A 14301-nucleotide genomic window follows, 5' to 3' on the forward strand; every position below is an offset into this window, starting at 1 on the left:
CCCTGTGGAGAAAACTAATTTCAGCCGCTTGTATCCGCAATGTCGTTCTTTCCATCACTACCAAAGCTCGTGACCATAGGTGATGGTGGGAGCGTAGATCAATTCTCTAGCCTTTCGGCTTGGCTCTCGTTTCACCACGACAGGTACAACGCCTGAAGGATGCAAATTGGATGCAGACTTCGCGATCATGCTTGTAACTACTTAAAAATGTGGTCAGCTGGTTTGAAAACATAGGTGCTCAGCAAAGGGAAGGAGAACAGTTTGTTTTATGACAGTGATTTAAAATGGACACTAGGGGGTGTTACAGCAAACCAAAACGGTCTAGTGTCCCTGTTACCCACACTTAGGTGCAGCTCTCACTGGAACACATGCTGGGCTTTTTGACATTCTAAAATCTCATTAGTGCCTGAACATAATTTTCCCAAACGTGTTTAGGTATTTGGAAGACACTCAAATAAGCTCTTGTTAGAAGATAAAGTGTCCAGATCTGTTGCTTACATCATTCCCTCTGAGCTAATATAAACATTCATCAAGGTTAATATATTTTTGGAATGTTTGAAAATAAGCAGGAATAGTAGTTGTGTGTAATTTTTACACTTTCAACATAATCTTGGCTAATCAGGTAAGATTTTTCTGTCGTAAATGTATCCTAATAACAGCAGATAAGCACGTTAGATTCATATCAAGCATGGGATTGATTTAAAATGTGACAAAAGCGAAATGGAATAAAAACATAATATGATACTAATTCACTATGTTTATCAAAGCCATCCCCAAACATCTAGCACTCTCACTCATTTCTGAGCCGCTCTTCCTCAGTAGGGTTGTGGGGAGCTGGTGTCTATCTCTAGCGTTCACTGGGTGAGAGAACGGGGACACGCTGGACACGTTGGTGGTCCATCACAGGAACAAGCAGAGACAAACAGCCACACACACACACTCACTCACACCTATGGGGGCAACTTAGGGTTGCCAAGGAACCTAGCATGCATGTTTTTACTCTCCATCCATCCATCCATCCATCCATCCATCGTTTGAACACGCTTGTCCATGTAGGGTCGCGGGGGGACTGGTGCCTATCTCCAGCGGTCAATGGGCAATCAGGCAGGGTACACCCTGGACAGAGAGCCAGTCCTTCGCAGGGCAGCAGAGAGACACACAGGACAAACAATCATGCACACACACACACACGCACACACACACACCCCTAATGACAATTTAGACAGACCAATTAACCTAACCGTCATGTTTTTGGACTGTGGGAGGAAGCCGGAGTACCCGGAGAGAACCCACGCATGCACAGGAAGAACATGCAAACTCCATGCAGAAAGATCCCAGACTGGGAAGCGAACCCAGGACCTTCTTGCTGCAAGGAAACAGCTCTAACCACTGTGCCACTACGCAGCCTATGTTTTTACTCTGTGGGTGAAAATTAGAATACAAAGAGAAACTCCACACAGAAAGGCTGCAGATGGGATTCGAACCTGTAACCTTCTTGATGTGTGACAACGGTGCTACCAACTGTGCTGAAATTAAATTACACAGATACACGGTCTTCTCCTTTATTACGAAAATCTAAAATATCTTGCAATATGACTTAATGTCTTGTTCAGTCAGCCTACAGCTACATGAAGTTTGGCTTTCTGGGAACTCCACCGACTCAGATGATGATGACTGATTTTCCTTATGATACAATCCATTCTATATACATGTTAACAAGATTGAAAACATGATTTTTTTTTATTGAAATTGGGACTTTAATGCACTTATCCCCCCATTTGACATACAGCAGGATTTAAATCAGACAAAGTAGAGTTGCTTGACATGGCAGTTGACCTCCTGCTTTGTGACTTTACATCCTTTTATTGTTTAACCGTGTGGGAGCTGTCAATAAGGAGCAAAACCAAATGTTCATATCAACTCCTAAAATCCATACTCCTATAGCTCCACAGCAGCAGTCTGCTCCGGTTAACCGGCTTCATATCCACTTTCTGACCACTGACAGAAAACAGATGTTGCGAGCTGTTGTTGACGGGACATTCAGTATCATTTTACATGATTTATGATTATCTGACCATAGAAATAGTCACTTATTTCACACAAATATAGAACATTCAATTCTTTGCAATGATGGAGATTTACTTCATAAAATAGTAAAACGAGCCATTATGTCGACGTAAATTGTAACGTTTGCACTCCACTTCTGTTTGTCTGATTGCTCCAGAGTAGAGCTGTGTGGGGAAACTCCACCAGATGCTTTCAATCATTAAAGGACTTTTTGATTGGCATGATTTCCAGCGGTTATCTGAATGTGATTTTCTCAAGGTTAATTCTGTAAACTCTTGTTTCATTCGACGGGTTGTTATGAAACAGCTTGGACTAATTTTATGCTCTTTCCTCAGACAACTTATTGACTTTATCATGATGCATTCTTGACTTCCAAGTACTATACCAAAAATGCTTAGATTGTTGCCATTCCCGAAAATAAATTTCAATTTAAACAACATTTAAAAAGGGATTTTGATAAATGTGGAAAGCTTAGTTTAGAATGGTGCCTCTGACCCTACATTTCCACTAACTTGTTTTGTATTTAAGAAGTGGATTAAAACATTCAAAAACATATAAACATAAAAAAGAGTAACAACCTTATTGATCAGGACATTTCTGAAATAATAGTGCATTTTGTTATTGTACCAATGTGTAATTTTACATTAAAAAAAACACAAAGGAAGCCTGTGCTTAATACATATCTAAACCATTGACTGTATGTATAATGGACAAATCCTGTAGGTTTCTGTAGAGCAGAATTGAAGTCTTCCCAACGCCATCTTGTCTGCGTTTCATCACTTCCAGAAAAAACAAAAATGGCGCTGAGAAAGGGGCTGTAAGGTGGGGGTAGGTGATTGACACCCATCAAACACTGAGCCAATGTAGCTACAAGCTAACTGAGCTAACCAAAGCTAACAGTGTTTGGTGGGCGCTTTTAGCCAGAAAGCCAGCGACTCTGCTACCATTTGTCTTTTAGGCTGTGAAACTTTTAACGTGAGGCCGACGCTGAGACCTTCCCTGGAGCTCGTGGGGGCAAGTTGCTAGTACTGACAGCTCATTGGACACCTGTCAGTCAAAAGGACACTAATTTAATTATTCATAATCTCAAGCTTTATGTACATCTAAATGGATGAGTTTCAAAAAAAATGTTCACCCCCTCAGAGTTGTCATAATGGTAAACCTGACCTTTCAACAGGGGTGCCTCCAGAAAATTTTGATAGAAGTGGCCCGACGGGGCCAAAGAAATTTTTGGGGTGGCACATCAGATTGGTCCTTGTGGTAACTCTGGGAGAGTTTAGCCTGTAGTGATGTATTGCATTGCTCCTTTAGTCGTTTTCATTTAGAAAAAAAACTGTTTATATCAAAAACATTTAACTTAAATTTTACTAACACAAACATTTCAGAAAAATACATTTCAGCTATTTTAAATTTTATTTCAAATTTTATTTTAAAATGTATTTTTTTAGTTTAATTCACCTGTTGCTGTGTTCACAAAAAATATAGAGATAAAAACTTATTTTCAAAAATGGTTATCAGCAGAAGCATATGTATTTTTTATTCTGATTATGTCTTTACTCATTAACTATATTATTTTTATTTTGTTTTACATACATAAGATCATCTTTGGTATGTTCTTACTGTGTTTAGTTTCTAATTCCATTTTTGGTTCTTTTTTAAAACACAGGAAAGGTTTCTCTTTACCTTGCTGACAGTTTCGTTTAACGACTGCAAAACATCCTCAGAGCTGACGCTGATGGTGGCGTCACTTCCTACTCTGTTTACCGTAAACAAGAGGACAAACACATACAACACGCTTTAAAGACCTGCGGATACCCGACATGGACAATAAACAAAGGAAAACAACAAATAACAACAGAAAGAAAAGAACAACCAAAGCACAGAACCAGAAATCCAGAAAGACAAGAACCAAAACCAGTGATAACCCTACCATACATCAAAGGCATAACAGAAAAAATAAGAGCAACAATGAAAAAACACAACATAACCATACACAATAGTTAGAAACAGACTAGTGCACCCAAAAGACAAAATACCAGCTGGACTTAAATGTGGAGTCATTTACAAAATCCCATGCAAACTCTGCAATAAAACATACATAGAAGAAACCGGACGCCAACTCAACACACGAACAATAGAGTGTGAGAAAGAGGCAAATCGAAAACACACAAGAGCAGCAAAACAAGAAGCAGAAAGTACAATAAAGAAGTCAGCCATAACAGATCACTGCACAAGAGAAAACCATATAATGGACTGGGACAACACAAGGATCATAAACACCGAACAACAGAAATACAAAAGATGGATAAAGGAAGCTATAGAGATAAGGAGACGTGGATGTGGGACCATGAACAGAGACAATGAAGTTTACTCAATGGATCGTGCATGGGACTGCATCATCGGAGAGGGGAGAGCGGGCAGCAGAGGGCGACAACGTCCTCTGCTGCCCGCAGATAAACGGAGTAGGAAGTGATGCCACCATCAGCGTCAGCTCTGAGGATGTTTTGCAGTCGGCAAACGAAACTGTCAGCAAGGTAAAGAGAAACCTTTTCTGTGTTTTAAAAAAGAACCAAAAATGGAATTATAAATAAGATCAATTTATAGACTGAGTGAACATTAATGTGATTCGTTAACACTGACATTTCCTGGAGGGGCAGTGTTTCCCCTACATAGACTCAGGTGTGGCACGGCTGAAATTCCAGCGCCATGCCTACAAGAGCACCCCCCCCCCCCCACACACACACACACACACACACACACACACAGACGCACGGACAAAGCATGGCAGCGAAACGGTCCGCCCTCACCTGCACACCACAGCTGGAAAATTTCTAGGGAAACATTGGGGGGGGGGGGGGGGGGGGGAAAGCAATTTTCCAGGGCATTGCCTTTTAAACTTAAGATGTTTTGTTGTACCAGGCTGTAAACATGTTCGTTTCTGCAGTGAAGGCGGCATTTTTAACATGGGAGTCAATGGCAACATGCACCTTTCTGGAACCAGCCCCCAGCGGGTGAGGGGGTGACTGCAATTTTTTCACTTCCCTGTTGACTTCACTTTCAACAGATGGAGTTAGCTCCTTGATCTAAACTCTAAGTTTTTAGTACTGAACAATAATATTACCACTAGACATGTGGTGGACCAAAAGACCAAAGCATCATCTAAGTGGGGTCTGCTGAACTCTGGATGTGCCACAATATTTCTTCATGAATGTATGATTCACTGGCTGCATGATGATGGCAACAAAGAGCCCCCATGTGTATTTCCTGTGCTGAAAGTTATTTGAACTGGGACTGGGAACAGAAGTCCAACTGAGACAAATTTTCCAAGTTGCAGAATAAATGTGAGTGTAACGTGAAAAACAGATTTGAGAACAAAAGAAACAAGAATGTCGTCAGGCTTCGTGGCCAAGTTGTGATCACCTCGCTGGAACTGTGTAGCATCATTTTAATTAATGTGGACTTGAATATTAATTACTTGTGTCTTTTGAAGTAGATTAGCTTTAGTTTATTTCTGAATTCCCTAATCTGCATCAAGTCAACAGAAAAGTCAGACAGCAATTTGCTTTTAGATTTAACGGACATTTGTAGAACAGAAAGAATGCAGGATTAATCAGACAACAATGTCCATCCTGACCATCATGCATCCAAGAGGAGTCTAAGGGGATGTTGTTTTTGCCTGTGTAGCTGAGTGCAAAGCAGAAAAGTGTGGAACTACACAAAGTGCTTAGTTCTGCCAGAACTGTTAGAAAAAATAACAAAGCAACAATTACACATGCCACATATCAATTATGTGTAATTGGTACAGCTGTAAAGAGGAAATATTAACTTTGTCGGTGTTCTGTTTTTTCTCCAGAGTAGCTTTTCATTCACCAAGTAGGTGAAGTCAACACTGTTTACATAATAAATCAAGCCAGTGTAACCCCTGTTTCATGTTCTTGTCACCTACCAAACGCTATAAACAAAGATTATTAATACGTCTCTGTCCTGATGATGGTTAACACATTGTAGCTGGCTATCATCTGGCATTGCGAGAGACTCGTGATTCATTCTAAAAGACTGTACTAAAGCACAGAGATGTGCTGTTTTCAATGAATCACTATGAGGTGTATTATTCTACAGAGGTCTTCATGCATACCAAGGTTATGAACTAAATTTCAAGGTCCTAAAATCTGCATACCAGGTTTAAGTGAAAGGCTCTGTTGGGCAATATAAACTGCAGCCATCTAACTTGTTCAGTAATCTTGCTTTGTGATATAAACCACAAAAAATGGCTCTGAACATAGAAGGTAATAGGTTTATGGAACAGGGACTGTGGTTTTGGAAAAATACATTAAAGGGGAAAATATGGTGAACGCAGCCAGCAGTTACCAGCAGACCAAAGAAAAGGGGGAACAGAAACAAAAACTGTTACACAGATAAGACATACAACGGGTAGTACTGATCATAAACCGATGTCTGGGTGATGCATTGCAAGAACGCAACAGGCCTCAGCAGAGAGCATGCCAAGGTGGGACAAACAGCTCACAGCTTATCATTTTAATCAAACCCGTCACTGGTTTGAAGCAAAGTATTATGTTGCAAACATAGGCGTTTGTGATTGAAGTGCGTTTGGAACTGAAAACCTGCAATGATTCTTTTTGTCTTCCTTTGAGCCAAACACATTAAAACTCTACGGCCTGTGGAGCTGCAGACACTAGAATAAACGACAAAGGCTGGAAATGCTAAATCCTGACACGTAAACGCAAAAGAAAACAAATTCCTACAGTTGGATTCACCGGGAGAGGAAAAGCTCATGTCAGAGTCGGTCTCTGGTGTCTCCGCTTCCTTTCACAATATGATGGATCTCTCCAGAGTTCACACGGTTACATAACAAGCTGTCCGTTTTACTGTCCAGTAACACAAATCCCTAGACAAATGAAGCCCAGCACCAAAAGCAACTTATTCAATAATTTAATATTAAACTGTTAAGTGACTAAAAAGAAAACCTAACAAGTACATTATTCCACATTAGTCCTGCTTAGTGTTTATTTTAAGTCTTGATGACATTTGAACTAATGCCTGTAGATCAGCTCTATTTTCTTTTCAATAAGGTGAAGAAAAGCAGCCGACGGCACAATCCAAGATGTGAACCGATACTCTCATTGGCCAACAGATGCCATAAGTTTGTATTTTTCTTTGGCAGCAAAGGTTTGCCAGCTTAAATCATGCTTGGCTCCCTTTGAACAATTTCTCACCCTTGCCAAGAAATATTAGCCCTCGCATATGACCGCTTCTAGAGAAAGGCACAATGCAAGGATTCCTATCAGAGGGAAGGAGCTCTTTATAGTTTTGGTGCCTTTTATAAAGCCTCTTTACTGGGCTTGATGGGTCATCAGCTGCTAATACTGCAGGTGAACTGCAATTCACCCATGGGGATATGATCTTAGCTCTAAGCTGAAACAGTTTTTCTTCTTTAAATAAACAGTGTGGGAAACAGTTGTGGCTGCAGCCAATAACCATAAACCAACATCATTATGCCCAGAGTGCATTTGAGATCAAACAGGATGTCACTGAACCACAGCCAGAGGTTTGCTAAACAACACAGAAACAAAAGCATTCACTTGGAAGGATTCTTGCAAACGTAATGTCGTTTATTTAGTTTTTCCTCATGTAAAATGCAAAAATAAACAGCTATAAATGAACATTTTTGACACGTTTGAAATGCTCTCCCTAAATAAGTTGTATGAGTTTGTTTCCAAAGTGCACATCCCATCACAAATCACTAAGTGGCAGTAAACAGAGTCTCACAATGCAATAATTGGCGTTTGAGCTTTTATTGGCTCTCCCAGGCAAGGATAAAGTGTCCCCAAGAATGCACAAAATCAAAGCCTACTTTAAAGAGCAGCGACTGGAGATGATTCAGTAGCACATCTCTTGTTTTAGTTAACCGATTCAAACTTTTTCAAAAGTTTATTTCCAGTCACGAAACCTAAAGACGCTCGTTTGACTTTGTAGCTTTATACAAACTCTTTACTGTTTGTCACATGTGACTAATTTGTTAAACATGCACTTTTCCACAGAGCCAGTGGAATTTCAAGAATCTTTCAGAAAAGACTTGCTCCTTAAAGTAATTTTTCCTTATGACAGTGAAGCATTGGGAATCTGCAAGGTCAGATTAGCTTCTAATAACTTAATCCTGACAGGATTTCTGCTGTGTGGTATCAGGCCGTCACAACATCAAAGTAGTAAGAGAATAGCAGGCAAGGGTAACAGACAGGTAAATCTGCAAATATCAAATCCTCACGAAGAACACATTCATTCCGCTTTCTTTATCATCATTAAATAAGAAAAAGAGATGTGAATGTTGAAATCATACCCGGAAAACACCGAATCCACCTTAGTTTAAAGAATGCTTCCCTGTTATTAATGCTTCTTAATGAAGAGATGACATACATTTACTGCTAGCTTTTGCATTAACTGATTTGCAGCTCAATGACCTGCTGAAATGTAACAAAGCAATAAAGTTCCAGCTAAATATATGAGCATCAATGGGGTGAATGTCTCTGCTGTACCTGTAACAAGTCGTAATTTCTCCCGTCGACTTCACGCAAGGGTACTTGGTGGTGGAAATGTTATTATCAGAGCACTTCTCTCTGTAAAAATTGAGACATTTAAAGTTATTTTTTAAATTCAACCACTATTCAAAGTAAAAATAAGAATTTACCCATCACTGACATCCTCTTCCTTGTAGGACCACAGCAAACCTCCGGAGAAGCAGATGCAGGTGACGGTGAGCAGCAGAGGAGTCCTGCAGGGTTTTAGCAGCATGACGTCGGTCCTGTCACCTGGCTGCTGCTGCAGAAGGTCCACACGTGGAGAAACTACCTACTCACCGCGTCCACCTCAGCTAAAAGAAAAAAAGAGTTCAGAAGCGGACATACAGACACTCCCATCCAACAAAAACTGCTGAGTAACCACCGACGAAACCAAAAAGAAAAAAAAAGCAACAAAAACGCGGTGTCAGGCTGACTTCTGCTCTTGTTCCTCATTAAAGTTATTTTGGACAAATGTCAAGACACATTTGTAACATTTTAAACGCTACAATTCTTAATAGTGATTTTTTAAAATCACAAACACACCTAACCTTTTCGGTTTATCGGCCAGTTATGATGGGACGGTAGATATTAATAGCACGAGGGCTGTCACACCAGCGCGAGCCGACTCTGCTGCGTTATTTAATCGTTGCTGCCCCCATGTGGCCATAACGGAATTACACCATCCACACACTGTGATCTAAAGCAAATCTGCTGCTTGTGGGGCGATTAAAACCTTTTATTTTGTGTTTCTGGCGTTCCCATCATAATATATTTATATTTGGTCTAAAATCTCTATTGAAACCAAACATGTAAAAAATAACTATTTAAACAGTTTAAAAAACATTGGAACATTGGTATTTGCTACCATTTACAAGATACATCAAGTTTTGTTTCCGAATATATCATGTTTCATGGATAGAAAGAAGACAGAGACATACAGCCTGTAATCCTGTAAATTATAATCTGACTTTAAAGTTTTACAAGAGACTTAAATACACATATGACAAAAAAAAAAGACAAGATACAAAGTTGTGATATGCTGCCTTGTTCACACACCCATGACAAATAAGTGAAGTAATACATAGAAGTGACAAACTATTAGATTTGGACAATTTAGTAAATCATGTCAGCTATTCAATCAAAGCGAAAATAAGATGGAACAGAGGAGGATATATTATTGCACGCACACACACACACACACACACACACACACACACACACACACACACACACACACAAAGCTTGCTTTGTGTCTCCTAGTGTTTCTATGCAGGAGAAGAGAAATGAGTGACGTTTTTGACCGGGGGCCCATTGATTTGGGATCCATCCATGTGATTGTATCTGAGTGAAACTTTGTGTCAAAGATAGGATAACTTTCTGGGCTGTTTTTGTCCTTCATCTATTTTCTAGTCAGGGAGCGAAAGCAGCAGCAGTCTAGTTTCCTCACTCTAGCAGGCCATGTTCTTTTCTTTTAAAGACATTTTAAGTCTCATAAATACAAAAGAAACTTTAAATATGATCTTGTTTTTTTTCAGACTTATTTCAATCGTTCTCTTTTTCCTAATAGGCCCACGCATGTCTGTAATAAAGTTCATGATGATGTTCCAGGTTGACTGCAAATAATCTTCATACAGATTTTGGGATCTGCCAAGTAACTTTGTGAATATCCTTTAAATTATTCAAGGAATTTTTTTCAATCTTGCAAAAGTATTCAAAAATAATACAAGTTTTTATATCTACTGAAATTCAGAGAAGAATTAAACAAATTACCGCCTTCATTTATTGTGCCGGAACATTGGGGATTCTGATCAGCTGGGTCATCACAAACAAGGCCAAGCATCAAGCTGAAAGAGAACAGAGTTTGTGATTTAATGGTTAATCTAAAAAGGAAAGGAAACTAAAAGCATGCACTAATTATAGCACATCTATGTTTTTTGTTGTATCGAGTTCAAATCTGACTGATCACATGGCTATTCAATACTACTGAACGAGTTTAAAGGTTTAAGAAGTTAACAGTGCTATTACATTTTTTAGTTTCTTTAACATAAAAAGAACTCTTGCTCCAGTTATTTATTTTTTCAGTGTCTTCTCTCTCTCTTCTCAAACCCCCAGTCAGTCGTAGCAGATGGCTGCTCATACCGAGTCAGGTTCTGTTGGAGGTTTCTTTCTGTTGAAGGGGAGTTTTTCCTCTCCACAGTCGCTACATGCTTGCTTAGTATGGGTTGTTGCTGTTAAGGAACAAGTCAGTGACTCAATGCAATCTGCTGGGCTTCCTTTGATTGAAAACCTGTAATTCCCAGTTTCAGTCTAGGTCACACCCTCTTGTATCTAATCAGTACAATGAATTCCACACAACAGAGGCTAACGACCCCAATGACTCATCGCAAGGTAGGGAGGAGGGGTATTTATATGTAGTTTCTGCTTGTTAGGCAACAATAGACAGCTACAGTTTAGAAGCTTGCCCCTCTCATTTTCCAGTCAGAATTGACAAAGCTTCTTAGATGAGAATCTAATCGTCTTCAAGCATCCAAAGAAGTAAGTTGCCTTCATTTAAACCCCTTTGGGTTGATCTGAATGACCAAAAACTGTTTTAGAATTCATTTAATCTGGGTTTAGGTCATACCCCCCTTATGTACCTGTATACTGGAGTGTTAGTTCATTCATACAAGAGCTGGGCGATATGGCCTAAAACCAATATCTCGACATGTTGAGGATTTCACCTCAATAACGATAAATGGACGAGTGATAACTACAGGTATGCGCCAAAACAAAAGTTGTCCACTAGATGGGGCTGTCACGTGCATTACGTTGAGTCACATTTTTACATGACTCAAGGTGGTTTAGCTTCTTAGCCCTCTCAGGTTCAAAATAAGTTTTGATAAAAGGACGAACAACTGTAAGTCCTTCAGGGGTACTTCTGAGTTTAAAAAAATATGCTCATGAAATACGTGTGTGGAGTAACCAGGTAGGTTTTAACATAGCAAATCTGCAACGCCTGCCTCCAGAGGGTTAAAGGGACATGGATGTTGCCAACCTACACACATCTTTTCTTTTTTTATTATCAGATTTATTGACATGGGAAAAATGTTCTCGATAAGAGTCAGAAATTTCGATTATGACACATTTTTGATTTATATCCCAGCAATCAGACTAGATGCAGCAACACCCATGGTTTTCACATCTTGTTCGTTTAGGTAATGATTCGTGACACACGGATCTTGACACATTTCCATGTACTGATCCAATAGAAATGTATCATGTCACCAAATGGGGAGAGCCAAGTTATGGATAAAAATTAATGTCTCGGAGCATTCAAGGTCCTTTTGACTGATGACCATGAGGGTGGCTTCAGGGGGTCACATTGTCTTGTTTGAAAAAATTTCTATGCTTTTCTACATAAACCAATTTAAAACCAACCTACTGAATAACGGTCATTTTGGAAGTGTATCAGAACTCAGAGTTACTGGTCATCCTCCCCCGGAACCAGGAAATTAAGGCAGAGGTGTGACCAAGTCACTGCTTTGCAAGTCACAAGTTTTTCCAGTCAAGTCCAAGTCGAATCCAAAGTCAATGATGTGGAAGTCCAAGTCCTTAACTTTGAATTTTCAAGTCATAAACAAGTCATCTGTTCAACTTAAATTTAATGACAATGATAAAAAATAAATTCCAAAAATAAAGCTTCTTAAAGCTTAATTTGCTCAAACAAGCAGGAAGTCCAACTGAAATAAATTATAAACAAAGTGCTGCTGCATTTAGCAGAACAAGATCAAACCCAGAACAAAGAATGGTTATGATTTTTGTCCATGTCGTGTCACTTTTGTGCTAAAATGTCAAATAGTCAAAGTCATCATCAAGTCAACAGATGCAAGTCAATTCAAGTTGCAAGTCATTGGCGTTCAAGTCCGAGTCAAGCCGTAAGTCTTTATAGATTTGATCAAGTCAAGTCAGAAGTCATTAAAATAATGACACAAGTTCAAGTCATGTGACTCGAGTCCACACCTCTGAATTAAGGTCAGCTAGCTGGAGAGAATCCAAGCTTTCTACAGACCATAATAATAACAGAACCTTCACCAGCACATTGTAACTAATTGAAATCAATGCACTTTTAAGTAGGTTCAGTTGCAGTGTCTGCTTTGCAAAGTGCCTTGAGATGACTTGTATTATGAACTAGCTTTGAAATTTGAAGTGAATTGAGCTGAACATTGTGACACACCCACCTTGTTTTCGATGTGCCGTGACCTCCGTGCGGCCTCTGCTAACAGGCCAGATCTGAGCGCCTGCGGTTTATATCTGCAGAAATCAAGAGTTCTTCAGTTTCTCAGAAATGCAGTGTGACTTTACAGCGCGATGGCTAGAAGAGTCTGAAAATGATCTCCTCATGAAACGCGAGGCCTGTAGTGTCACTTACACCCACGGAGGCTGCCACTTTTCTACCCACGTGAGGCCAGCGAAGTATGATTAAACCTAATTCAGGGCATTAGTGACACAACATTAGTCAGTGTCTGTTCAGGAGAGGGGTAATAAAATATTTCCAATTACCGGACATACATTTTTGAACTCTGGGAATTGTCCTTCTTTTGGTATCGTTTAGCAGAAAAATGACACCTGGAGTCTGATTCAAAGGATCTGCCGGAGTGTGACCATTTCAGCTGAAAGGAAAGCAGTGTTTCACCGGTCTGCTGGCTTCATTACAACCTCTGCTGTGTGCTCCAGCCCTGGTCTGGTCTGGGGGTGCACTTCAGATCCTGGCCACTTGATGGCCCTTTCAGCCAAGATATCTCACCCCCCACTCCTCCTCCACCCTTCACTCCCTTCCCTTCCACCCCACCCATACTCTTTTGCCGCTATCGTCATCATTGCCCACAAAATGGATGACAGCTTTTAGAAATACCAGCGTGCGTCACAACTGTGAGGTGCGCATGCTGTGCCATTTATGTTCCACCTGTTTTGATACATCAGCAGGAAGGGAGGAGAGAGAGAGAGAGAGAGAGAGAGAGAGAGAGAGAGAGAGAGAGAGAGAGAGAGAGAGAGAGAGAGAGAGAGAGAGAGAGAGAGAGCCCGGTCTGGACCCTGATACCACATCAGGGCACAAACTACTTCCATTCTCCTTTATATCTGACTCAAAAGCAACACAAACAAAAAAGTTCTAATCAAATGAACATTTTGATGATTTATGAGTGAAAATCTGTTGTCTAGTACTTTTAGCCTCACTTTAATCAGTCGTATTTGTTATGTTTGAATTCAGATACAGCTGGAATAGGCTTCTCCCACTATTTGTCGGCTTTAATGGGTTCTTTAAACAATCAGTCTCCCTCTAAACAAGTAAACTCTTATTCTGTCTTTATAAAGACCCGAGCAATTAAAACAACAAAAGGATCTAAATGAAATCAGGCAGAAAGACAATTAAAGCAGGGAAGAAATCTCTGCGTGTGGTGAGAAAAAGGAAGATTAAAGAGTCTCAGTGGCAGTTTCTCTTGATTATGGAGTTCACAGAAGACTGATGACTTAGTCCAGAGAAAAGTGGAAATTATTGCACCTGATGTGATTATATCAGAGGTTGTTTGGCACCAAATAGGTTCATATTTTATGAGTTTGGAAGGTGGGAATCTCAAATGGCACACGTCTTTGTACACTGGTGAGCAGAGCAATTAGAATATGA

The 14301-nt window shown here is 39.9% G+C and overlaps 1 protein-coding gene across 4 annotated transcripts in view; it reads right to left on the minus strand.

Annotated features, from left to right (window-relative positions):
• Positions 1-9266, minus strand: part of ccbe1 (collagen and calcium binding EGF domains 1) — a 64256-nt gene extending 54990 nt beyond the window's left edge. The window contains exons 1-3 of one of the 4 annotated variants that reach the window (XM_054744429.2): positions 9191-9266; positions 8771-8953; positions 8619-8699 (exon numbers count right to left, since the gene is read on the minus strand). In XM_054744429.2, coding sequence (XP_054600404.2) covers positions 8619-8699; positions 8771-8874 — 185 coding nt within the window. In that variant the 5' untranslated portion in view covers positions 8875-8953; positions 9191-9266. Of the gene's footprint in view, positions 1-8618; positions 8700-8770; positions 9150-9190 lie in introns of those variants that run through there. The other 3 variants (XM_015942905.3, XM_054744431.2, XM_070552390.1) reach the window with 3 other exon arrangements.
• Positions 9267-14301: the final 5035 nt, after the last annotated feature.

Source organism: Nothobranchius furzeri, chromosome 6, assembly GCF_043380555.1.
Source record: "Nothobranchius furzeri strain GRZ-AD chromosome 6, NfurGRZ-RIMD1, whole genome shotgun sequence".
Classification (NCBI taxonomy): domain Eukaryota; kingdom Metazoa; phylum Chordata; class Actinopteri; order Cyprinodontiformes; family Nothobranchiidae; genus Nothobranchius; species Nothobranchius furzeri.